Below are 27,136 nucleotides of genomic sequence, written 5' to 3'. Positions count from 1 at the left end.
CTGAGCAAAGTATGTTACAGAGTTTCTTTTTTCCTCTAGGAAAAGGAAACACATGAGAAAATGCAAAGGATGCAAAGAATCATGATCACAACAAACTAGATATAAATCCAAATCTGACCTCAGGTAGCCTGCTGGCAAAATACTTAATATAATCCCGCCCGATGTTCTTAACAATACTGTCCAAAAGATATAGAGACGGAAACTTTTGCTCAGTAGGAACCTGCGAATGATTTCCAGGCTAGATTAGAATGTGTTTGCAAGAGCCATAGACACTATTTGATGCAAACTGTATGCCACTGGAACAAAGCAAAAAAAAAATTCTAAATGGGAAGAAAATAGAGATAGAAACATTACTCAAAGCAGCAAAGCAAAGACTATATGCACCATTGTATCTGACATCTTTGCAAACCATGAGAGCACATGCAATGCAGCTTCGGAATACTTACTTAAATATTCAGCAGACAAACTGAATACTAAACTGGGTCGTAGAAGTATCAACATGGAATCATCTTTGGCAAAGCTAGTAAACAATTTCAAAATGTAGAATAAACCAGTTCAGTTAATTATTTGCACTGCACTCATTCATCACCTTCTCTCTATACAAGCAAATTATTTGACAAAATAAACATCAATTATACCTGTATCGCATGAACTGATATCCTAAAACAAGTGTGTCGTTGACAACCTTCACTTTACCACAGCAAAATTATAGATTGTACAAATAACAAAACCACTCAGATATAAGGACGGAAACTATCAAAGAGAGGTGAAGAGAGGTCTTTCCTTCATAGTTTAAATTTGCTCTTCGTCAAAGTTTAGGATTAAATTTGCCCTCTCCGTCAAAGTTTGGGATCAAATTTGTCCTTCCTGTTAGGATACTTGATAAATTTGCCCTTATATGAATAGAAGTCTGCCTTGGATTCCACAACATAAAAAAATGAGCCACGTCGGATCTACATAGGCTCCACGTAGACTCCCAAACTTAATTCTCCTTTTAACCCATTTTCCAATCCCAATTCTCTTAATCCGTCTCCACAACCCTACTGGTGTATGGTGTTTCTATGCCAATGGTGCTATGCTATTGGTGCTATGATAAATGGGGTTACTCATAGGCAAGGAACTCTTCTTGCGTAATATAAATGAACAATTCGACATTTTTATTGCTTAAATGTCTTTTGATTTCACATGACTCGCATAATATCTTAGCAGCATGTATATATGACGAGTTTATTTTCCCATTTCTTCTCTAACATACCCTACCCAGAAATGCACGGCTTCATCAACTATTTTGTAATACTTGCTAGTGATAGCTGCGCTATTTGGTCCTATAAAACATTATCCCAAAAGCTCAACAAACATTAAACTGATTTGCCACATTTCAATTGAAAATATTCAGTAATCTATGTTATAATAAAGGCATAGGTAAATAGATGTCTTGGTCAATCTAAATATGCCATATTCACTACATTTTCATGTTGATACTAATTAGTAAAATGAAAAAAGATGTTCCAAGACTGCAAATCGACAACAATTTATAAACCAACTGATGACCCTTTTCGATGGAGAACAATATCGTTGATTGCCCTTCTGTTCTCTCTTGAGTTCCCCTCTTTCTAAAATAAAATGAACTAGGGTTGTGGAAACAGGTTAAGAGAATTGGGATTGGGAAACAGGTTACAGGTTAAAAAGAGAATTAGGTTTGGAAGTCTACGTGGAGCTGACGTGGCTAATTTTTTTGTGTTGTGAAGTCCAAGTCAGACTTTCATCCATGCAAGGGCAAATTTATCAAGTATCCTAACGGGAAGGGCAAATTTCATCCCAAACTTTGACGGAGAGGGCAAATTTAATCCCAAACTTTGACGAAGGGCAAATTTAAACTATAAACCATACTTGAAGGGTGTATTTGACCCTTTTCCCATTTCTATATGTACACCGTCCAAATTTCACCGATTTTAATCAATTGAATTATTATTCCCGATGGACTATTTTGGTTTGCTGCCGGAAGGTGTTTTAACTTTTATCGGAAATTCTCTCTTTCACTTCACGGATCATGACAAACAATATTATATGAATATATATTTTTATCATTAAAAGATTTTTGTTCGTTATACAAAGTGTAATCTTTTTGGCCCATCACAATAAAATATTAATATTATTATAGATGTATAACAGTCATTCATTATAACAACTAAAATTTCCGGACCCAACATGTTGTTATGCAAAGGTTTGGCTGTATTTGCATTCTAAGAAAATAATTATACAGTTTAGTAATTACCATATTGGAGAGGGGAAAAAAGGGTCTAGTTTTGTCGGGTTTTTTTTTAAGGATTTATAGCTTGTTTGGCCAATTTTTTCTTTTTTCAAAAGTGTTTATTTTTTTTCCGTTAAGTGTTTATTTTAAAAAAGTGAGGTGTTTGGCCTAATTTCAGAAAATAAGTAATTCTAGAGAGTAACATAAGCAGTTTTTCAAAAGTTAAAAAAAAAATCCCAAAAAGCATTTTGTTGAAAAACAACGTAGAATCACTTTTAAGCTCATCAAACACTAATCGTTGCTCAAAAATATTTTTTTAATTAATTGATCAAATACAACACTTTTTTTTATTTTTAAAAAAGGGGATTTGAAAAACTCGGTTAAACTGGCAGTTGAGTTGCCGTCCCATTATTCTTAACAACTGTACAAAGTGCAAAAGAAGTTGTCAAAGCTCGTGTTATTTTCTATATATATACACCATCCAAATATCTGCAACTTTAATCAATTAGATTCTTTTTTTGGCTATGGACTATTTTGGGTTGGTACCTGAAGGTATCTTATCAGAAATTCTGTCCTTAACTTCACCGAAAGATGTTGGTAGTTCTTCAGTTGTCTCGCAAACATTTATGTCTGCTGCAGAATTTGACATAGTCTGGCACAAATTTTCGCCGTGTTATTATCAACATACTCCCTCCGGATAAAAAAAAGAGTCCACCTAGCTAAGAGAACATAGTTAATTCTTTCTTGATTTGCTAAGTGAACTCTTTTTTTAATAAAAAAAAAAAGAAGCTAAGTGGACTCTTTTTTTGATTTGGAGGGAGTATTATATCTAAATCAAACTCTTTATTATTGTTGGGTTGTCCTTCAAAAAACAACTTTACCTTAGTCTCTGTGATTCCCCAATTCTCACTGATGGAGGCAAACTGGTAATTATATCTTATTTTTCCTTCGTCCCAATTTAACCGTCTTACTTTCCTTTTTAGGCTATCTCAAAAATAGTGCCATGTATAATCAGGCATTTTAGTATATGATATACATCTTTAATTTAGAATCATAAGTCTCTTTTTATTTCTTAAATTTTGTGACCAGTCAAACTAACGCACTTAAATTTTTTACCTATGATTATCAACATATTATCTCTAAATCAAATTCTTTTTTGTTGGTCTAAGAAAGAAGTTTACTTTAGCCTCTGTGATTACCCAATTCTCACTGATGACGGCAAAGTGGAAATTATATCTTATTTTTCTTTCGTTCCAATTTAACTGTCTTACTTTTCTTTTTAGGCTATCTCAAAAATAGTGCTTCTTTCTAATCCTACATGACAAGTTTATAATCAAGAATAAAAGGACATTTTAGTATATGATATACATCTTTAATTTAGAATCATAAATCATAAGTCTCATTTATTTCTTAAACTTTGTAACTAATCAAACTAACACACTTAAATTTTTTGCCTCTGATTATCAACATATTATATCTAAATCAAATTCTTTATTGTTGGGTTGTTCTCTTTCTAAGAAAGAAGTTTACTTTAGTCTCTGTGATTACCCAATTCTCACTGATGATGGCAAAGTGGTAATTATATTTTTATCCTTATTTTTTTCGTGTTTTAAGAAAAGATTGTGTTTTTAATAGCGGAGTAATTAAAATATTTTCTTTTGGTCTTTTAGAATCCGATTATGTAATCGACAAAGTGTTGTACTATTATTTTGGTCTCAGATTTTGCTGGATTGTTAATTTTTGAACTTTCTGATTACTATGTAATATTTATACAGCTTAGTAATTACTACCAATTTGAGTTGTGGGGCTGTAAATATGACCCTTCGACTTTGGATCATAGATTTCTTAATCGAGTACTTGATATCGGATGAAGTATTATTTTTTTGGGAGTTTTCTATCTGAATTATTAAGTGTTTCTATTTTCTATCTGAATTATTATTAACTATTTATCAAAACACACGTCGAAATTAATGAGATAGCTGTCATGTGGACGCAATTTTATGGACAAATTAAGTTGTCTCGTAACCTTTTGATAATTGCATTCAAACACTTGGTCTAGTCAGGTTCAAAATGTGTTTTTACAAAAATAATTAGTGCTTATTCAGCTAGAAAATGCAACCACCTTATTGTTCAGGTAGGAAAACTCTCCAAAAAATGATAGTTTATGTATGTTTTTTTTATCATTATGTCAAAATAGAAATAAAAAAGGTTTAGTTTTATCGGTTTTATTAAGACTTTAGTTGACTTTAGCCGTCCCATTTTTATTCGAGTATAATCATTGTGCAAAGAAGTTTTCAAAGCTTATATTCATTTTCTATTTCTATATATACCGTCAAATTTCAACAACTTTAATCAATTGAATTATTTTTTTCCTATGGATTATTTTGGGCTGCTGCCAGAAGGTATTCTATCAGAAATTCTTATATTAACCTCACCGAAATATACTATCTCACGAGGAAGAGGATTCAAGTCTGCTGAGTTTGAGCATTAGAGTTAACGAATGTAGTTTTTTTTATATTCCATAAAATAATAAATATTAAAATTAACAAATATGGTTTAGGCAGAGGAAAAACATACTCTTGATGTGCTAACTTATGTGCCCTTTATAACTTATAGTATTTCTTTCGTAATTTTTAAATATATAAAATAAAAACTTAAAATTTTCGATGATGACTTAGTACTCTTTATGCAATTTTTAAATATGTAAATTATTTTTTCAAAAACTTAAAATTATATGTCCAAATTTACGAATTTTAATCAAGTTTATTTCATGATATAAAAAAATTCGCCTCTCCAGATCACATAAATAGAACACAGAGACTACATATTGGATGGAAAACCAAAAAAAAAAACACTACTTTTGTCGGTTTTTTTTTTTAAGACTTTAGGTGACATAGCTGTCCCATTTTGGTTCGAATAAATAGCCATTTCACAACTCCTTGTGAGACGAACAATACAAAGTGCAAAGAATTTTCCAAAGCTTGTAGTATTCATTTTCAATTTCATCAACTTTTAATCAACTGTTTTTTTTTTTTCCTATGGATTATTTTGGGTTGCTGCCAGAAGGTGTTTTATCAGAAATACTGTCCTTAACTTCACCGAAAGATACTGTCAGGTTATCTGTTTGCTCCTTAGCATTCAAGTATGCTGCTCAATCCGACGTTGTTTGGGAGAAATTCTTGCCATCTGATTATCAACATATTATTTCTAAATCAAACTCTTTATTGAGTTATACTTCGAAGAAAGAACTTTACTTTAGTCTTTGTGATTCACCAATTCTCACACATGGAAGCAAACTGGTAATTATATCTTTATCTTATTTTCGTGTTGTACTATTATTTGTGTTGTACTATTATTTTGGTCTCAGATTTTGCTGGATTGTTAATTTATGAACTTTGTGATTACTATGTAATATGCTACTCCCTCCATCTCAATTGTCTTAGTTTGACTGACCATAAAGTTTAAGGAATAAAAAGAAACTTTTGAATCTTGTGGTCCTAATGTAAGGATGTGCTTAATGTACTAAAATGTTCTTTGAATCTTGTAGTTTAAAACTTATCAGGTATAATGTTTGAATTGTCAACTTACAATATATAGAAGGAAGCACTATTTTTGAAACATACCAAAAACGAAAGTAAGACACTTAAATTGGGACGGAGGGAGTAATTTGTTTTGGTCTTTTAAAGCCCGATTAAGTGTATTATTTTGGTAGCAGATTTTCCCGGATTGTTAATTCATGCATTTTGTGATTAATATGTAATATGCTGGTGTTTATATTAGTACTTTTACTATTTGATAGATTGTTACAGTTTTACAAGGACCCCAATATTCTTGCTTTACATATGACATATGGTATTCACAACCAAAATTAGATTTTTGGAAATGGTCTTCAAGTGTACAGTTTTACTTATATTTTAGGTATAGATGTTGTTATTTTCACGAATAGATGAAAAATTCAGCTTATTGTCAATAAAAATGGTCATGGCAATGATTTATGGGTGGAAATGAGCTAGCGCTTGTAGTTAGTCATGTCAAGGGAGCAGGGTCGGCCTGTGACCGTCCCAGCCCGAGGGTAAAAATAGGCCGGTGACCGACCTGACCCATCCGTAAGGAGTGTTGGATTGTTTGGGTCCCGGCCTCCCTTCATGTAGTTTTAGATATAGTCTAGGACCTTTTCTTTCTTTTTGTTTTTTATTGCTGATGTGTTATGTATCTGCTAAATAGAGTTTTTCATTGGATAAGAAGACTGGGAAGAAATGTTTTATGGTGGCAGCAAGGGAACTTGCTATATCATGGGGTGATACACCACATTATTGGGAATGGTCATCTCACCCAGACTCCAGGTATTATATTTTCTCTGTCCATTTCCTGTATAAATTAGACAGAAGTTACTTAATCAAATACGTATAAATATTGATCATGATAATTTTATGCAGATTCTCAGAAGTGGCTAATCTTCGGTTCGTTTGTTGGCTTGATATGCGAGGCAAGATTGAAACTCGATTACTATCAAAAAGAACAAGATATGTTGTTTATCTAGTGTTCAAACTGGCAGACGGATTTTATGGCCTTGAAACTGCTAATGCATTTGTAAGATTTGTTGATTGCGAGAGTGACAATGAAGCTGAGCGACGAGCTAATGTTGTTAGTCTTTCAAGACGAGAAGGACCTAGTGAGAAGCGATCCAAGAGAAGAGTTGATGGATGGATGGAAATAGAAATGGGAAATTTCTTCAATGATGCAGGAGAGGATGGAGATGTTGAAGCGAGATTGATGGAGATTAGACGTCTCTTTGCGAAAGGTGGCCTCATTGTTCAAGGAATGGAGTTCCGACCAGAATGAAGAAGAGAAGAATCCTTTTACCATGCCTTGCCAAGATTCCTTCTTTTCTGGATTGCTTCTGAATATGGCCCTTTTCACCAAATGGTCGAACTCGAGTTATCCATATAGTATATTCACTATTTTAATGTATGATTCAAGAGTGAGTTGATTCTCTTCTTGAGCAGAGGGTCTATCGGAAATAGCCTCCCTATCTTGTGGGGTTACACTCTACCCTCCCCAAACCCCACATGGTGGGATTATACTGGGTATGTTGTTGTTGTTGATCTTACTCAAACCTCATTTGCTTATTAAAATTGTAAATGAAATATGATACCTGTTTTATAGCATCAATTCCTGCACTGTTTTATTCAACTCTTTTCACTCCCTAAAATGTTCTGAAGGGCCTAAGTACTCTATACTAGAATGACATTTAAATCAGAAAGTCATTATAAGGAAACCATAAAGTTATGCCTTGACTGACACTGTTCCTTTTAGCAAGGAAGAAAGGAGATCAAGTTCCTTTTAGTTTAATGATCTTAATTGACTGTTGTTTCCTAGAAGTACATCATGGATATACTACCTCTGTTTCACTTTGTCATAGTTTGATTTGACAAAAAGCTTAGTAAAAAAGGAATGCTTTTGAAACTTATGGTCTCAAATATATAGTAACATTTGTGTCTTTGTAAAACTTTTGAAACTTGTGATCTTAAACATGTCATAGCATTTATGTGGTCGTAAAAGCTTCAAATTAAGAAAATATAGGGATGCACCTTCTTTTTGGGAACAGACTAATCAGGAAATAGTGTCAAACAAAGTGAAATGGAGAGATAAACTTGATTCAGTTATCTTAGTTTGTATAGATATAACCTGACGGTGACATAAGACTTAAAACTTATTTAAATTTAGCAATCATGTAAAACAAATATAGGGAGAAATTTTCGAAGCTTGCATGCATTCATCGTCTATGTTATATACCGTCCAAATTCAGCAATTTTTATCAATTGATTTTTCCTATGGAGTATTTTCTGTCTCTGCCGGAAGGTTGCATATCGGAAATTCTCTCTTTAAGGTTGCTGAAAGATGTTGCTAGGTCTTCAACTGTCTCTCAAACATTTATGTCTGCTACAGAATCCGACATAGTTTGGGAGAAATTTTTGCCTTCTGATTATGAAGATATCATCCCTAGATTAGACTCTTTCATGGTTTCTGATTCAAAGAAAGAACTTTACTTCAGTCTCTCTAACTCTCCGATTCTTCTTGATGGAGGCAAACTGGTAAACTATCTGCCTCGTCATTTTATTTCATTTTGTCATAATACATAAACGCAGCCCTCAAATTTGACCTCAGCTGACAAATATGCCCTCCAACTTTGGGTGTGCACAAGTAGACACCTCAACTTGTATAAAGTTGGACGCGTAAACACAAATGTTGATGTGTACTTGACACAGCACATAAATTTTGGAGGTGTAAAGATGATTATTTTGTAAGTTGGAGTGTTCAACTAATGGCGGAGACAAGTTGAGGTGCCTACTTGTGCACACCGAAAGTTGGAAGGCATACTTGCCGGGTAAGAGCCAATTTGGAGACTTTGTATATGTATTATGCCTTTTATGTTTTGCTTGCTTGGTTTGTGTTTCCTGAAAAGAGTTTGTTTTACCTAAGTGATTAAAGTAATTTATATCGGTCTTTATAAAGTCTGGTTGAAATGAATTATGGGTCTTAGATTTTGGTGGATTGTTAATTGATGAACTTTGTGATTACTATGTGGTATTGTTTATGTAAGAACTTCTATTGATTCTTTTTCCTTGAGTTACATAAATGTCAAAATATTGCATATATGCATCGGAATGGGCCGGTGCTTGTAGTTAGTCATGTCAAGTGGGCGGGTCTAGCCCGGGACCAGCCTAACGGCCCCAACCTAACCGGGTAAGAATAGGCCAGTGACCATCCTGACCCGTTCATAAGGGGTGTTGTGTGGTCTGGCTCCAAGCCTACCTTTCATGTAGTTGTAGATATGGTCTAGGATTCTTTTTTCGTTTTTTTTTTTTTTTTAATGTTTTTTTAATTCCTGATGTGTTGTGTATTTGTTGTTTGATATGTTAAAAAGAGCTTTTCACTGGACAAGAATGGGAAAAAATGCTTTATGGTGGCAGCAAGGGAACTTGCTATTTCATGGGGTGACAATATTGGGATTGGGTATCTCACCCCGGCTCCAAGTTTGAATATTTTCTCTATTCATTTCACATGTATATATTTAGAAACATAATTATTGAGCAGGAGGAACTTTTTGCAGATTCTCAGAAGTGGCTAAACTCAAGTGGGGTCATTGGCTTGATATTGGAGGCAATATTGAAATTCAAATATTGTCCAAAAGTACCAAATATGTTGCTTGTCTAGTCCAAAAATACCAAGATTAAAATTAGGAAAAAGGGTCAAAAATACCCCTCTACTTTGGAAAAAGGCAATTTAAAAATATCCTCCCAACTTATTTTGGGTAAAAAAATATAAATCCTTAAAGTTTTCAAATATACTGTCTTGATGGAAATTATCCCAAAAATAACCAAATCATTTTAAAAGCTGTCATTTTAAGCGGAAAAACTAAATAATAACCCATAAGATCCCCCAATTCCCTCAAACTTCAAAACTACGTATTGGGGGAATAAGGGATTTTTATGGGTTATTATTTAGTTGGGTCGGGTTTAAATGATGGATGGTTTAGAAAATGATTTAAGTTATTTTGGGATAGTTTCATCAAGGGGGTATATTTGAAAACTTTAAGGATGGGAGGGGTATTTTGACCCAAAATAATTTCGGAGGATATTTTTTTAGCCCTTTTTCCAAAGTAGAGGGGTATTTTTGACCCTTTTCCCTTAAAATTATATGTCTGAACTCACAGTCAAAATAAAGAAGTTTAACTCTCGCAATTCAAACTGTATTGCATAAATTGGGATATAGGAAATATTTAGTTAGGTCAAAATAAAGAAGTTTGATTTTCAAATACAAACTCTATTACATAAATTGGGACATAGGGAGTATGTAGTTAGCTCAAAATAAATAAGTTTGACTCTTAAAATTCAAATTATATCACATAAATTGGGACCGGAGGAGTATCTAGTTAGGTATATCCTAATAATTAATAAGAATTCTTAACACCTAACACAAAGTTGACTAAAAAAAAAAACCTTTAAACACTGCAATGTGTTCTGAAATCAATTGATTTTTTTCCAAGGAGTATTTTTTGTCACTGCCAAAAGATTGCATATCTGAAATATTTTCCTTAACATCACCAAAAGATGCTGCTTCAATTGTCTCACAAGGGTTTAAGTCAATAACTGAATACGACGTCGTTTGGCAGAATTTTTGCCTTGTCATTATCAATATATCAGAATCTTTCTTGGTTTATTCTTGCAAAAAAGAGCTTTATTTTAGATTCAAATTCTTCTGAATGTGGCCCTTCTCACCAAATGATTTGCTATATGAGAAACTCTTTGTTCTGGCGCCTACTGCGGAAGTAATTGTTCCATATAATACTCTTTAAGTTTGTTTATTCAGCATTAACAAGAAACAGGTAAGATCAGATTCCTTGTAATATATTGATATTATGTGAGTGTTGGTTCAACTTGTACAAGTACATCATTTGTCTAGAGGAAGATTTAAGGCATATTTCCTTGGGATAAATCCTGAGGCACAGATATGCAAAACAGTCCCTTAAGTTTGGCTGTAAATTCAAAATTGTCCCTTATATATACAGACTGCTGCACTAATGGTCTATAAGAATGTAAAACTGGTGCACTTTTAGTTCAAGCAAACTATTTCCATCTATTTTGACAGAGGCTGAGCTTGGTCAGTTTGTATTTTGGCTGGTTAGTGGACAACGGAGTTGTCAAAGAGGGAGGTGAAGTTCTTTTTTGTGTTTAAAGGGTTTCGCATAGGATGATTTAAAGTTCATGGATTCCTACTACGACCTCAAGTTAATATATATTGGGTTCACAATTATTTATGTGTCTGGGCAAAGGTTATTGGATTCTTGTGGCATATTACTCTCTGGATCCGCCCCTAATGTTGGGGCTATTTTTTTGTTTTTATAAACAGCTCACTGACGGATTCAGGACAAAATAGACGGGATAGTTTGCTTGAACTAAAATGCACGTGTTTTGCATACTTGAAGGACTATTAGTGTACCAATGTATATATAAGGGACAATTTTGAATCGACGGCTAAACTTAAGGAACTATTATTTTGGACCTTATCTCGTATTTAATATGACTAGTATAAAATTTCCACTTTTACTTATTCAAATATTGGATTCAAACGTACTGTATAAATTGTCATGAATTGACACTTTCTTAGCATGCTAAGAAGTTTCATTTTTTGGTTTGATAGGAAGACTTCGTTTGGTTGATTAGCTGTCCCAGTGACTCCTTCGAAGTTCCTATAAAAGACTTTGGTTGACTTGACTGCTCCCATCAAAGAAGTTTCAAAAGCTTGGTATTCATTAGTCTTTTTTATATAAACAGTACAAAACTCAGCCCGTCCCCCCAAAGTCCCCCTCTAACAAGTCCCCATCCTGTCCCGTCCCCTCAAAAAGTCCCATACTGTCCCGTCCCGTCTCCCCTGCCACCCTTTGTCCCATTAAACACGTTTTAAAAGCTTGTATATTTTCCCCTATATAGACAGTTTGAAAATTCGGCAACTTTAATCAATAAATTTGAATGCTTGTCTTAGAACTTGAGCTAGGGACAATCAAGCAATCATTTCAACTGAATACATCAAGATCCGATGGAATTCTTTTGGAGTTCTTCCCATGTTCCAGTGGACTATTTCCGGTTTCTGCCGGAAGGTTGCATATCGGAAATTTTCTCCTTAACGTCGCCAAAAGATGCTGCTAGATTCTCAGCTGTATCGCGAACATTCATGTCTGCCGCAGAATCCAACGTCGTTTGGGAGAAATTTTTTCCATCTGATTATAATGATATTATCTCTAGATCAGACTCTTTAATGGTTTCTCCTTCCAAGAAACAGCTTTATCTCAGCCTCTGTGACTCTCCAATTCTCCTTGATGGAGGCAAACTGGTATGATTTTTCTTGGTCTCTTCGTGTCCTTACTTTTTTTTTTTTTCCTAATATTTTAACTCATCTTAGTTAACCAGGATAAGGCTAGAGGAACAAGCCCATTAACTACCTAGTTTCAAATTGTGTGCCAATTGACCCTTAAAATTTATCCACCTTCATCTCCATCGTAAAGCCTCAAAAACTTCAAAACACAGCTTCTTTCAGATAGAGTTTAGCTGAAAGACAGCAAAGAAGAAAGAAAAAGGAAAAGGAAAAGAAAATAGAAAGAAAAAGAGTAGGTCGAGAGAACTGAAAGGGCCAAAATTGCCCCTAAACTGTACAAGATAGAACACTTTTAATCTTTTCCTTACCCCCTGTTTGGATGGTGGTTTCCCGTGGTTCATTAATGTATGGTTTTCTAGGAAATCATGTTTGTTTCCATTATTCTTAAAATTATGTGGTATGGTGTTGTAAATCCGTAATTCATTCTATGGTTATATAACTATGAAAAGTCTCAATTTCTGAAACCACGAATTTGGTAATTTTTCCGTGATTACGTATTTCATTTCTCCATTAAACCCTTCACCCTCCACCCTTCACCATCCACCCCACCCCACCCCACCTCCACCCTACCACTCACCCCCACTCCCAGGGACCACTCACCCCCACCCCCATCCCTGCCCCACGCTACCACTCACCCCCACCCATTCCCCGCTACTCACCCCAACCCCAACCCCACCCTACTACCCACCCCCACCCCCAACTACCCCACTCCTCTCGCCACCTACCCCCACCACCCCAACCACCACCCACTATTCCTCACCATCGCCCAATCCCACCCCACAACAACTCACCCCCACCCTCATCCCACACTACCCACCCCCTACCCACCACCCCTCACCACCACCCACCCCCACCCCCACAACCACTCACCCCTAACCTACTACCCACTACCCCCACTCTCATCTCACAATCACCAACCTCACACCACCCACCCCTCCTTCACCCACTACCTACTTATTTTTTAAAGTTCCTATTTTATTCTTTACCTGAGTTTTATTAATATATATAAATTATTTCTAATTAAGAGTTAAGGGTATTTTAAGTAAACTTACAAGTTATTATACAAGCATACGATACCAAACCAAACAATACAAATGTTATTAAACCACAACAAACGATACAGTCTATCCAAACATTGTATTCATTAATACAGTACAATACAATACAACACCATACTGTACCATACCATACTGTACATTAATGAACCACGGGAAACAACCATCCAAACAGAGGGTTAGTAATTTTCGGATTTTTCACTGTTTCTTTTCAAGATTATGTTACCTCAAAAGGCAATTGTGATTCTAAAAGAAAATATACAAGGGCAAATGTCTGGCACTTTTTGTAACGGGAGGGCAAAGAAAGGCTCAATTATTAACGGAGAGCAAATGTATACCTAGATATTGACGTTTAAAAGGAAAAGTTGATACATGAAGATTAGGCAGCTACCATAGTTGTATTGGGGTGCACAGATTTACCTTTAAGGCACTGACTTGCATTCGATTCCCACTCCAGTATTTATCAAAAAAAAAAAAAAAAAGGGACATTTTTGTAGTCTCGGGCAAATTATTATTTTCTTTTGTTTTTATCTTTAGTTTGGAGAGTTACACGCTAAATTTTGTAGCAATTAACTCTGTGAATGACATGTCTATGTTAAAGATAATGGTCCCCCGCCGCTTTCAAATTCTGAGTCCGCCCCTGCGTCAGGGTGTTGAGTGGTGTGGGTCTAGAGACTTCCCTATCACGTAGTTCTCTACATGGTCTAGGACCTTTTTTTTTGTCTTTTTTGGTTTGTTTTTAATTGTTGAGGCATTGTGTCTGTGATTTGATATGTCAAATAGAGTTTTTCACTGGATAAAAAGACTGGGAAGAAGTGTTTTATGGTAGCAGCAACAGAACTTGGCATTACATGGGGTGATACACCAGAGTATTGGGAATGGTTATCTCACCCGGACTCCAGGTTTTATATTTTCGCGGTTCCTTTCCATGTACTAAAAATTTTGAAAAAATTACTTCATGAATTGTAATTACTGAGCAAGTGTAAAAAAATTGTAGATTCTCAAAAGTGGCTAAACTTAATTCGGTCTGTTGGCTTGATGTCCGAGGCAAGATTGAAACTCGGATGTTGTCAGAAAGGACCAAATATTTTGCTTATCTAGTACTCAAATTGGAAGATAGATTCCATGGCCTTGGAAATGCTAATGCAGTTGTTAGATTTGTCGATTCTGAGAGTGACAATGATGCGGAGCAACGAGCTAGTGTTGTGCGTTTATCAGGACAAGGACCTAGAGCAACATTACCCTTGAGCAGAGATGATGGATGGATGGAAGTAGAATTGGGAAACTTTTTCAACGATATTGGAGAAGACGGAGCTGTTGATGCGCGATTAATGGAGATTAGGGATCTTGGTTGGAAAGGTGGCCTCATTGTTCAGGGAGTGGAGTTTCGTCCAGAATGAAGAGAAGAATACTCCTCTTACTATGCTTTTATGTTTGGTCTCATTTTGATTGATTCAAATACTTTTATATTTTGGCCCTTCTCGAGAAACATATCCAGAGAGTATTGGATTTGGTTAAACAATGTATCGTTTCTTGTGACGCCTGCTGCGAATGTAATTGTTCCATGTACTACTATAAGGTTGTTTGTTCAGCATTAACAAGAAACAGGAGATTAGATTCCTGTATTGATATTTAGTTAGATCATCTGATTGATTTTCGTGTGCCTCAGATTCTACACACAAAAGGCGGCCGTGCAGACACTGCCTGTACATGCGCGGATCCGGGGAAGGGCCGGACCACAAGGGCCTATTGCAATAAATACAATATTCTGAAAATCTCTCCCTTCTTCTCTACATTGTTTTCAAAATAAAAGTGTCAACTATGATTTGCTCTGTTCTTTGAGTTCGCCTAAGTTTTTGTAATTTGAAGCACCGCTATTACAGAACAATTTATTTCGTTCTATCCTGCAAGGAGTTAATTTAAAACCTTGGATTTTCAGTTGCACACTTCATTTTGCAGCGCATTTTACCCCCTCTGAACTTTTTTGTGTGCAACTGGAAGTTCCGGCAATAGGTCAATGGGGGTGTTTGTGCCGTTTCCCTAAATTACATGTGGTATATTAAGAAGTAAACCATTGCTATGGTTATGTGACAATTAAATGATTAAAAAATATTCCACTTGGAAGATGTTTGATTCTATTGGTTTCTGACAAAGACTTTGATTTATTAGCTGTCCCACTATATGACTTCTTCAAAGTTTCTAAAAGGACTTTGGTTGACTTCAGCTGTCCCCATCATAGAAGTTTCAAAAGCTTGTAATCTTCTTTTATTTCTATATAGACAGTAAAAAATTCAGCAATTTTAATCAATTGCTTTTCCCATGGACTATTTTCTGTCTCTGCCAGAAGGTTGCATATCGGAAATTCTCTCATTAACGTGGCCAAAAGATGTTGCCATCAACAAATTCTTTCTAGCTCAGACTCTTTAATGATTTCTCCTTCCAAGAAACAACTTTACCTCAGTCTCTCTAACTCTCCAATACTTCTTGATGGAGGCAAATTGGTATGATTTCTGATTCTCTATCTATGTTTGGTTCTTCTTTTCTTCTTCCTTTTTCTTCTTTTTGTGTTTATTACTACCTAGTTTCCAACTTGTATGTCAGTTGCCTAAAAGAATTCTCTGTTATCAAATAAAAGGAAAATGAGTTTGAAGTGTGCATTTATTCAACTAGATGTGTTTAACTAGATATCACAAGGACCACGAACACGATCTTCATCAAAATGAGTTAGGGATCAAAAGTGCATCAACTTTTCCTTTTAAAGTTTTGATTCTACTTGTAAATGCGTAACTTTCGTGAATACATTCCACTAGTTGTCAATGAAAAAGGGTCGATGTCTATGATTGTGTATTGTGTGTGGTGGAACTGGGAAAGTCATGTCAAGTGGGCACGGTCAGCTTGTGACCCAGGGGCAGAAAAATTTTACACTGGGGTTCATCTAAATCCAATACTTTCGAAGCAGAGCATAAATTTTATGTGTAACAATTCACTAAAATTGCAACAAATAAAAAATATGAACTCTTAACTTTAAAAATATAATATGTTCAATTCTTAAAACTTTAAAGATTGGAATCATAAAATTTAAATTCAGATATCCGTCAATCAACTGCACTGCCTAACCCGGCCTGATAAGAATAGGGCAATGACTGGCCTGCCCCATTCATAAGGGCTATTGGGCGGTTTGGGTTTAGGCCACCTTTCAGGTAGTCATTTTCCTGAATACAAGAGTTTTCCACTAATTGTACAAGGCAAGAGGGGTTACTCAGGCGGTAAGCACCCTTCACCTCCAACTTTAAGGTTGTGGGTTCGAGACATCAAGAGAGCGAAAAGAGGAAGCTCCTAAGGTCCTAGCGAGGGTTAAAAAAAACTAATTGTACAAAGAATAAGGGCCTTAAACTTATGGCTATGGACGTGTACTGTGTATGGTGGAAGGTGCGACATGCTGTAGCTAGCCATGTCAAGTGACCGGAATTGCCCCGTTACGAGCTCAATCAAAGATAGTAAAAATAGGCTTCCCTTTCATGTAGTTCTAGACAACCTTTTTTGTGCTTTTTGGATTTTTTTTTTCGGTGATGTTTTGTGTATGTGATTTGATCTGCGAAATAGAGTTTTTCACTGGATGAGAAGACTGGGAAGAAATGTTTTATGGTAGCAGCAAGGGAACTTGGTATTGCATGGGTGATACACCAAAGTATTGGAATGGTTAGCTCACCCAGACTCCAGGTTTTATATTTTCGCGATTACTTTGCATGTACTATAAATTTTTGAAAGAAATTACTTCATTAAATATAATTATTAAGCAAAGGTGATTTTTTTTTTTTTTTTTTTTTGTGTGTGTAGATTCTCAAAAGTGGCTAAACTCAAGCGGGTTTTTGGCTTGATATTCGAGGCAAAATTGAAACTCGAATACTGTCGAAAAGAACCAAATACGTTGCTTATCTAGTGTTCAAATTGGAATAGTTTTCTCTTGGCCTTGGACGTGCTAAGGTAGTTGTTAGATTTGTTGATTCTGAGAGTGACAATGAAGCGGAGCAACGAGCTAGTGATGCGAGTTTATGGGGACTAGGATCTATAGTGATGCGACCCAGGAGAAGAGAGATCTATAGCGATGCGGCCCAGGAGAAGAGATGATGAATGGATGGAAATAAAAATGGGAAACTTTTACAATGATACAGGAGAAGACGGAGTTGTTGATGCGCGATTAATGAAAAATTTGCATCTTGGGGGAAAAAGTGGCCTCATTGTTCAAGGAGTGGAGTTTCGTCAGGAATTAAGGATCGATTCTTTAGCAAGGTACAGAAAGTATCGTTAAATCTTTGATACTATGATTCTACAAGATCTAGTTTCGTTCAAGTGTCGAGCTTATCCATGCCAAGTTGTTTCAAAATTTTCATGTACAGTAGTAGAGTGAGTTGTTGCATACACAGACCTCATTTGATTGTTATGATTATACAACAACAATATACCCAGTAAAATTCCACCAAGTGGAGTTTGGTGAAGGTAAAGTGTACGCAGACCTTACCCCTACCTTTTAATTGTTATGATTATATAATTGAAATATGTCACCTATTTGTAGTATCAATTTTCTGCACTCTGTTTTAATTAACACCCATTCCTTTATTTAATAAATAATCCTTCATCATCAAAGATTTGCCAAATGAACAACCAATTGTGCGAGCTCCTGCTGCCATTGTGATTGTGTTTATATAATGCTCTAAACTTGTTTATATAGTCTAATTTACTAAATGGCATGTTTATGTTTTTGAAATATCGCATGTCGAGTTCTTTTTTGGGGAGAGTCACTCCACATGGGTCAGGTCAGCTAATAGTCAAGAAAATACTGAAAAGCAGCTGACAGTGCAAGAGCTTTTCCCTCTTTATGCCCTAGCATGACAAAGTGCCCGTTTGACTACGGATAGTCGTCACCTTTTTTTCAAAATTTTATTTCGGAAAATTATTTGGATATAAAATTGTTACAACTTTCCAGAGTTAAAAAAACTCCAAAAAATTATTTTCATAATTTTCGCTCCAAATCACTCACAAAAATACAAAAATAGCTCCAATTCATATTCATGTCTAAACACAACTTCAATTTTCAAATACAATTTTCAACTTGAAAATAAATACGTACTACTTTTTTTCAAATTTTAGAGTTCTTATGTTCAAATGCCCGCTAAGAAAGAGAGAAGTGAAGACATCTAGTTATCTTATTTAATTCGTTAATACTTCTTATTTTAAACATTAAAAAAATTGTCTTATAACATACTCCCTTCGTCCCTTTTTTAATAGTTCAATATTGACTTTGCACTCTTTTTAAGAAATTATGCATTTAATATTTATTTTATTAAGTTGTTTCTATTTATTATGTTTTACAAATCTAAATTTTACGACTAGTAACTTTTTTTGAAATACATAATAAGGATACAATTGAAAAAAAAAAAACATCTCTCTTGCTTTGTTAAAGTGAATAAATAGAAAAGAAATTTTTTATTTTTAGAATATTAGACTAGTAAAAGAGAATGGAGGAAGTAATTATCACTTGTACAAATATGTAATTACATAATGAGAAATAAATATGTCTTTAAATCTACTATACTGCCTACTTATCAGACTTTGTGATTGCTAAGATAATGGAGTAACTATTATTCGTTTGGCAGGTAGTTAAAATTATCCCAAAATTATAATTTCGGGACTAATTTATCCCACTTCTTGGGATTATTTTATCTCATTTGAGAGATGGGATAAAATAATCTCAGGATAAGTGGGATATCCCACCCTTAGGATAAGGCTTTATTTTTTATCGTATTTGGTAGGAGGTATAAATTTATCCTGGGATAAATTTATACCTCCTACCAAACACGATATAAAAAATTAGTGTTAGGATATCCCAGCCTATACCATGCACCAAATGACTTAGTGTCCAAACATACCCATGAAATTCTCCTTTACGGTTTTATCTGAAGACTTTAGTTGACTTATAACATGTTTGACCAAATTTTCCAAAGCTTAAAGTGTATGTTTTAAAAAAAAAAAAAAAAGTATTTACCGAAGTTTTTAGGAAAAGAATAAACATATTTTAGTAATAGCATAAAATGTTTTTAGAAGCTGAAAAAGTAATTTTTCTCAGAAGCCATTTTGAAAACTCCACCAAACACAAATCAATGCTCTAATATTGACAAAAATACTTTCTAAATTAATTAGCCAAACACAAACTTAGACTCTCCAAAAATAGCTTTTTAAAAGGGAAAATTATGCTCTATGTCTATTTTTAAAATATTTACACCACGTAGACATACTTTGTGTATAAACAACCGATTGTCAACATATTTGTGTATAAACACCTTTTATCTGATATTATCATTTATCACGAGTTGATACATTGTGTATAATACTTTCCCACAGGCTGTAATGTTGTTAATATTATATATCGGGCTACATGATGTAAATATTTTTCAGAGTTGTATATATTTCAAACGGAAAAGGCTCAAATATGCCATCGAACTATTGAAAATGGCTCATTTATGCCATCGCCATTACGAAAACAGCTCATCCATGCCATTTTTCATTAACGTCAGTTTTACAATTGACACATGGCCTCCAATTAGATGTCCATGTCATTTAATTAAACCAGTACAAATTTATGGGTCGGGTTTTAGTTTAATTTAGGATTTAATTTCTGTTGGTTTAATTAAACGACGTAGACATCTAATTGGTGGCCATGTGTCATATCTGATATTATAAAATCGGCGTTAACGAAAAATGGCATGGATGAGCCATTTTGGTAACGACGATGGCATAAATGAGCCAAACTATTGACGAGTGGCATAAATGAGTCATTTTCGATAGTTCGATGACATATTTGAGCCTTTTCCATATTTTAAATATCCCTTTTTAAAAAACACTTTTAACAATTCAAAATAACAATTAAAAATAACACATTCTCAAAATAAATAAATTTTAACAACCTGGCCAAACAGAGGATTAGCCGTCCCATTGTTGTTGAATATTGTAAGTCACCATTTCAACGCCTTGAGAGGAACAATAAAAAGTGCAAAGAAGTTTTCAAAGCTTGTATTTATTTTCTGTTTTTTTTTTTTTTGTATATATACTATATAGAAGAGCCAGTTGGCTCAACTTTTTCGTCGTCCGTTCCAATTTAAAAACGTCCGTTCCAATTTGCAAAGAAAAATAAAAAATTGTGGGCCCCATATATATTAAACAACAACTAATAAAAAAAAATTGTGGGCCCCATATATATTAAAACAACAACTAATATTAAAAAAAAAATGTGAGCCCCATATTAAACACCAACCAATATTAAAAAAAAAAGTGAAACCACCACCTCCAAAACTCACGGAAAAAAAAGTGGACCCCATATTAACAAAATCAAGCAATATTAAAAAAAAAAAAAGTTAATCCCATATTAAAAAAAAAAAAATTAAATCAATAATGATGGATTCAATGCCGCATGCGTATCAACCCATTAGTGGGAGAAAGAATAAATTATTGTACAGCAACATACTTAAAATACTTATATATTAAAATAAGATAGAATTTAATTACTTTTTCATTTTTTCCTTACTCTAATAAATGTGAAAAGAGATTAATGTCATAAAAGAAAAATAATATTAAATGGAGATCAAATAATTAATAAGGTAAATTAGTTAAATTATAATTCTAATTGACGTTCCCTTAAAAAATCGTATAAAAAACAATATGACAAGTAAAATGAGTGAAACAAAAAATATTTACTAAAAATTAAAAAATAGAAGTTCTTCATTTAAATAGAAAATCAAATTTCTAATTTGTTTCATTTTAAACATGTAAAATTAATATAATAATTTGAATTAGAATTATCCAAATAAAAATTTGATAAAAAAATTATATATTACTTTACTATTACTACTATATATAAAGTAGGTTTATAGAGGCAAGATCGTCGTCCGTGTTTGATCACTTTTTTTATTTAAGGGCAAAAAATCCTTTGTGTCTGCTTGAATTTTTTATTTAAGGGCAAAAAAATGACGTTTTATACTTTATATTACCAACTCTTCTAAAAAATAGATAGAAATACTTTATTATATTCTATTTTTCTACTATATAGAATTCGGTTCGCTCATGCTTCGTCGTCGATCTAAAAAAAAAAAAAAAAAAAAAAAAAATTAGGGAGCCCACACTAAAAACGCCAAGCAAATTTTTTTTTAAAAAGGTGGACCCCACCCTCTCCGGACTCATAAAAAAAAAAAAGTGGACCCCACCCTCTCCAAAGCTGGCGAAAAAAAAGTGGACCCCGTATTAAAAAAAAAAAAAGCTGAACGACAAAAAAAAAAAAAAAAAAGTGCACATATTAAAAAATCAAACAATTTAATGTAATTAAAGTATCCCATCAAGTCGATAATAGTGGATTCATTCAGTATGATATTAACCATTAAGTGGGAGAAATGAAATTATTATATGACATAAAAACATGGACAAGTATTATTACTTTTCTTCAAAATATTTAATTCTTTGTGTTGTTATTCGTATATCATTTTATTTGTTATGTTTACTAAAATAAATATACTTAAAATATATATATTTAAAAAATAAGATACAATGGAATTACTTTTTTATTTTTATTCTTACTCTAATAAATGTGAAAAGAGATTAATATCAAATGAAGATCAAATAATGAATAAAGTAAATTAGTCAAATTATATCTAATTCACGTTTCCTTAAAACCATGCAAAAGACAACATGACAAGTAAAATGAGCTAAGCGAGAATATTTACCAAAAATTAAAAAAAATAGCATTTCTTCGTTTAAATAGAAAATCAATTTCTACTTTGTTTCGTTTTAAACATGTAAAATTAATTTAATAATTTGAATTAGAATTATCCAAATCAAAATTTGATAAAAAATAATAAGTATTTTACACCTTTAAATTAATCGAATTAAAATTGAAAGTATTAGCGATGCTTAAATATTCTATTATTTTATCTCAAAGAGAGGAAAATAGTTTTCTTTTAAACAAGTCTTCTCTTTTAAAAAGTATTAATAAATTTTCGTAGCAAACACAAATATAATAAAGCTTTAGATACGAACCTATTCTGATGTTATATTAATCGTATTTTTGAACATAGTATATATATATGTATGTGTGTGTGTGTGTGTGTATATATATATATATATATATCCATAAAAACAATACAAACTTATGTATGTTTATTATCCATATAATATATATATATATATACATATATATATCATTATCTAACCACAACTACGTATACGTAGATACACTATATGTCCAGAAGTGTTGGACGTGGTAGTCTAATCTATATAAAATGCACCGTCCATTTTAACGCTTGCACGGCTCTTTTCTTTAGATTGCTTTATTGTGATTTTTTCGCTTCCGTCGCTTCCGTCAATTTTATTTTTATACTGTTTTGAAAAATTTATTTTTATCTGACCTTTTTTCATCATGTTTTCTCTTGAACCGAGGGTCTTTCGGAAATAACATCCCTACCTTTTGAGGTAGGGGTAAGGTCTGTGTACACTTTACCCTTTTCAGATCCCGCATTATGAGATTTAATTGGGTATGTTGTTGTTGTTGTTGTTGACTATTTTGGGTTGTTGGCGGAAGGTTTTTATCAGAAATTATTTCCTTAACTTCCTTTGAAAGATACTGTTATTTTATCTGCTATCTCTTCAGGATTCAAGTCTGTTGCTCAACGGGGGCAGAGCTACACCCACCCAAGCATGGTCAGATGAGCACCCTTGGTCGAAATTTTTTTCCGGGTATATAGGTTAAATCTAGATATTTTTGGATATATATTAACTGTTAAACATCCTTGACAAAGAAGAAAACGATAGTCTAGCGGCTAAGGGTGTGTAGATTTTACTTAGAGGCGTGGGTTCGAGCCTCAGCTCCTACAGTTTGCTTACTTTGTTTTCCCTTTTTTTTTTCTCAACCCTCCCCTCGCCTAAAAGTATGAACAACCTTGACGAAATCACAGCCGTCACGATTGCTCAATTGTACATTGTTTGGGAGGAAAAAAATAATAAGCAATAGAGTTAGTTAACGAATGTAGTTTTATGGCATAAAATAATAAACATTAAAGTTAACAAATATGGTTTGGGTAGAGGAAAAATACTCTCTGTGTCAATTTATGTGATACAGTTCGAATTTCGAGAGTCAAACAAAAAAATCTTCGATCATAAAATATTTGTATAAATTATTTTTCAAAATACTTAAATATTATATGTCTAAATTCACAAACAAAATAAAGAAGTTTCACTTTCAAAATTCGAACCGGATTACCTAAATTAGGACAGAGGGAATGCCATATTGGATGGAAAACCAAAAAAAAAACACTACTTTTGTCGGTTTTTTTTAAGACTTTAGGTGACATAGCTGTCCCATTTTGTTTCGAATAAATAACCATTTCTCAACTCCTTGTGAGACGAACAATACAAAGTGCAAGGAAGTTTCCAAAGCTTGTACTATTCATTTTCTATTTCATCAACTTTTAACTGTTTTGTTTCTTTTCCTATGGATTATTTTGGGTTGCTGCCAGAAGGTGTTTTATCAGAAATACTGTCCTTAACTTCACCGAAAGATACTGTTAGGTTATCTGTTTGCTCCTTAGGATTCAAGTATGCTGCTCAATCCGACGTTGTTTGGGACAAATTCTTGCCACCTGATTATTGAGTTATACTTCGAAGAAAGAACTTTACTTTAGTCTTTGTGATTCACCAATTCTCACTGATGGTGGCAAACTGGTAATTATATTCTTGTCCTTTTTTCGAGTTTTACAAAAGATTGTGTTTCTAATCCCTGAGTAATTCAAAAATAATTTATACTGGTATTGTTGAAACCGGTTAAGTATAATATGTAATCGACTATGCAATATACAGCATTAATGAAATGGTCATTTGACTAAATTAGCCTATGTCTTTCCCCAAACTTTTCTTAATGATTGAAATAGTGAGTGTTGGGATATGGAAAAAAATATTGAAAAGAAGGGTAGCTTTGGAAAAAATTAATTAATAACCTTTGGAGTTTGAACAATCACTTATTTTTTGGACCAAATAAAAGGTCTCAAAATTTTCACTTATTTATGAATGGAGGGGTATCAAATTGACATAAGAAAGGTTGCAACTTGTATTACTTACTCTTTTTTTTTTTTTTAATATATATATATATATATATATATATATATATATAGTTTTTGAAAATTTAAATTTTAATTGTAAAATATTGAGTTTGATCAAATCAAATTGAAATTGATCAAGATTAGTGAATTCTAGAAAATTGAAACATGATAACTAATTTGGGATGGAGGGAGTATGTAATATGCTGCTATTTGTAATATTAGTACTTCTACTGAACTTTTTTCATAGATTGTTACAGTTTTACAAGGATCCCAATAGTCTTGATTTAGCTATGACATGGAATTCACAATCATAGTTCAGATCTTTTAGAAATGGCCTTGAAGTGATTATTTTGTTAAAGTAAAGGGTTAGTTGTGTCTGATTGGATATCAGAAGGACCATGATCTTCGTCCAGTAATAACTAAGGGATAAAGTATATCGGTTCATTTCCCTTTTAAGTTTTTATTCAGGTGTAAATGTAGTTATTTTCATGAATAGAAGGGAAAATCAGCTTTTTGTTAATGAAAAAGGGGCCTATTTGGCTATGGATGTGGGTGGAAATGGGCAAGTGATTGCACCTAGTCTTGACAAGTGGGCAGGGTTGGCCTGTGAACGGCCCAGCCCGACCTGGTAAGAATAGGCCGGTGACTGGCTCGACCCATCCATAAGGGTCCCAGACTCGCTTTTATGTAGCTAGATATAGTTTGGGACCTTTTTTCGTTTTTCGTTGTTTTTATTCCTGATGTGTTGTGTATTTATGGTTTGGTCTGTTAAATAGAGTTTTTCATTGGATAAGAAGACGGGGAAGAAATGTTTTATGGTATCAGCGAGGGAACTTGCTATTTCATGGGGCGATACACCACATTATTGGGAATGGTCATCTCACCCAGACTCCAGGTTATATATTGTTTTTGTTCCTTTCCTGTATAAGTTTAGTAAGAAATTACTTTATTTACTTTAAAATATTGATCATGATAATTTTTTGCAGATTCTCTGAAGTGGCTAATCTTCGGTTCGTTTGTTGGCTTGATATGCGAGGGAAGATTGAAACTCGATTACAGTCAAAAAGAACCAAATATGTTGTTTATTTAGTTTTCAAACTGGCAGATGGATTTTATGGCCTCGAAACTGCTAATGCATTTGTAAGATTTGTTGATTGCGAGAGTGACAATGAAGCTGAGCGACGAGCTAGTGTTGTTGGTCTTTCAAGACAAGAAGGACCTAGTGAGAAGCGATCCAAGAGAAGAGTTGATGGATGGATGGAAATAGAAATGGGAAATTTTTTCAATGATGCAGGAGAGGATGGAGATGTTGAAGCCAGATTGATGGAGATTAGGCGGCTCTTTGCGAAAGGTGGCCTCATTGTTCAAGGAATGGAGTTTCGACCAGAATAAAGAAGAGAAGAAAACTTTTACCATGCCTTGCCAAGATTCCCTCTTTTCTGGATGGACTCAAATTCTTCTAAATATGGCCCTTTCACCAAACATTCAAACTCGAGTTATCCATATAGTTGATTCACTGTTTTAATGTATGATATATGTGTAAGTTGATGTATACTCAAACCTTATTTGCATATTATGATTGTAAATGAAATGTGGCACCTGTTTTATAGCATCAATTCCTGCGCTCTGTTTCATGCAACTCTTTTTAGTCCCTGCAATGTTCGGAACGGCCTGAGTACTCTCTATAGTAGAATGAAATTTGAATCAGAAATAAAGTCACTGTAAGGAAACCATAAAGTTATGCCTAGACTTTCACTGTTCGTTTTTTATTTAGTATGATTGAGGATATGAAACGAGCTTAAATGAATGGAGCTGGGGATTCATATAGCTGATCCCAACTTGTTTGGGACTAAGGCGTAGTTGGTTTCGTAGCTGCATTAGTAAGAAAGAAATGAAATCAAATTCCTTGTAGCTTGATGATCTTAAATGATTGTTGGTTAAATCGTAGAAGTACGTCATGGATATACTCCCTCCATTTCACTTTGTTTGTCATAGCTTTAGTTGGCACAAAGTTTAAGAGAGAACTTTGTGATTACTATGTGATATTGTTTATGTAAGAACTTCTATTCATTCTTTCCTTGAGTTATATAAATGCAAAAAATTATTGCATATATGCGTCGGAATGGGCCGGCGCTTGTAGTTAGTCATGTCAAGTGTGCGGGTCCAGCCTGGGACCAGCCCAACCTAACCGGGTAAGAATAGACTAGCGACCATCCTGCCCGTTCATAAGTGGCGCTGGGTGGTCTGGCTCCAACCCTACCTTTCATGTAGTTGTAGTCTTGTAGATATAGTCTAGGATTCTTTTTTCGTTCTTTAATGTTTTTTTAATTCCTGATATGTAGTGTATTTGTGGTTTGATATGTTAAAAAGAGCTTTTCACTGGACAAGAATGGGAAGAAATGCTTTATGGTGGCAGCAAGGGAAATTGCTATTTCATGGGGTGATACCCTACAATATTGGGATTGGGTAACTCACCCCGGCTCCAGGTTTTAATATTTTCTCCATTCATTTCACATGTATATATTCAGAAACATAATTATCTGAGCAAGATGAACTTTTTGCAGATTCTCAGAAGTGGCTAAACTCAAGTGGGGTCAGTGGCTTGATATCCGAGGCAAGATTGAAACCCAAATATTGTCGAAAAGAACCAAATATATTGCTTTTCTAGTGTTCAAATTGGAAGACGGGTTTTATAGCCTTGAAACTGCTAGTGTTGTGCGTGTTTCAACCAAAGAAGGACTTCAGGAGAAGCGATCCCA

The 27,136-nt window shown here is 33.9% G+C and overlaps 3 protein-coding genes and 1 pseudogene across 3 annotated transcripts; all 4 read left to right on the top strand.

Moving 5' to 3' along the window:
- The first annotated feature begins 5,200 nt into the window (after positions 1-5,200).
- LOC132040660 (F-box protein PP2-B10-like) lies at positions 5,201-7,416 on the top strand. Its single transcript, XM_059431317.1, has 3 exons — positions 5,201-5,550; positions 6,476-6,594; positions 6,688-7,416. The coding sequence occupies exons 1-3, from the start codon at positions 5,290-5,292 to the stop codon at positions 7,091-7,093; spliced, it is 786 nt and encodes a 261-aa protein (XP_059287300.1). The 5' UTR covers positions 5,201-5,289; the 3' UTR covers positions 7,094-7,416.
- Positions 7,417-7,570: 154 nt separating this feature from the next.
- LOC132040664 (F-box protein SKIP3-like) lies at positions 7,571-27,055 on the top strand. The gene is made up of 2 exons (XM_059431322.1): positions 7,571-8,346; positions 26,942-27,055. The coding sequence occupies exons 1-2, from the start codon at positions 8,086-8,088 to the stop codon at positions 26,957-26,959; spliced, it is 279 nt and encodes a 92-aa protein (XP_059287305.1). The 5' UTR covers positions 7,571-8,085; the 3' UTR covers positions 26,960-27,055.
- Positions 11,802-14,867, top strand: LOC132040659 (putative F-box protein PP2-B12). Its single transcript, XM_059431316.1, has 3 exons — positions 11,802-12,145; positions 14,026-14,144; positions 14,240-14,867. Exons 1-3 carry the CDS (start codon positions 11,852-11,854, stop codon positions 14,640-14,642), a joined length of 816 nt encoding a protein of 271 aa, XP_059287299.1. The 5' UTR covers positions 11,802-11,851; the 3' UTR covers positions 14,643-14,867.
- On the top strand, positions 14,965-17,700 carry LOC132040665 (F-box protein PP2-B10-like; annotated as a pseudogene).
- Positions 27,056-27,136: the final 81 nt, after the last annotated feature.

The sequence above is a fragment of the Lycium ferocissimum genome, chromosome 12 (assembly GCF_029784015.1).
Source record: "Lycium ferocissimum isolate CSIRO_LF1 chromosome 12, AGI_CSIRO_Lferr_CH_V1, whole genome shotgun sequence".
Classification (NCBI taxonomy): domain Eukaryota; kingdom Viridiplantae; phylum Streptophyta; class Magnoliopsida; order Solanales; family Solanaceae; genus Lycium; species Lycium ferocissimum.
The sequence above is the reverse complement of the archived record's forward strand: the minus strand, read 5'-3'. Positions and strand labels throughout refer to the sequence as shown.

Coding starts and splice junctions, on each gene's coding strand:
- LOC132040660 (XM_059431317.1), top strand. CDS start 5,290: ATGGATTATTTTGGGTTGCTGCCAGAAGGTGTTTTATCAGAAATACTG. Junction 5,551..6,475: donor TCACACATGGAAGCAAACTG/GTAATTATATCT, acceptor TCTGCTAAATAG/AGTTTTTCATTGGATAAGAA. Junction 6,595..6,687: donor TCATCTCACCCAGACTCCAG/GTATTATATTTT, acceptor AATTTTATGCAG/ATTCTCAGAAGTGGCTAATC.
- LOC132040664 (XM_059431322.1), top strand. CDS start 8,086: ATGGAGTATTTTCTGTCTCTGCCGGAAGGTTGCATATCGGAAATTCTC.
- LOC132040659 (XM_059431316.1), top strand. CDS start 11,852: ATGGAATTCTTTTGGAGTTCTTCCCATGTTCCAGTGGACTATTTCCGG. Junction 12,146..14,025: donor TCCTTGATGGAGGCAAACTG/GTATGATTTTTC, acceptor TATGTCAAATAG/AGTTTTTCACTGGATAAAAA. Junction 14,145..14,239: donor TTATCTCACCCGGACTCCAG/GTTTTATATTTT, acceptor AAAAAATTGTAG/ATTCTCAAAAGTGGCTAAAC.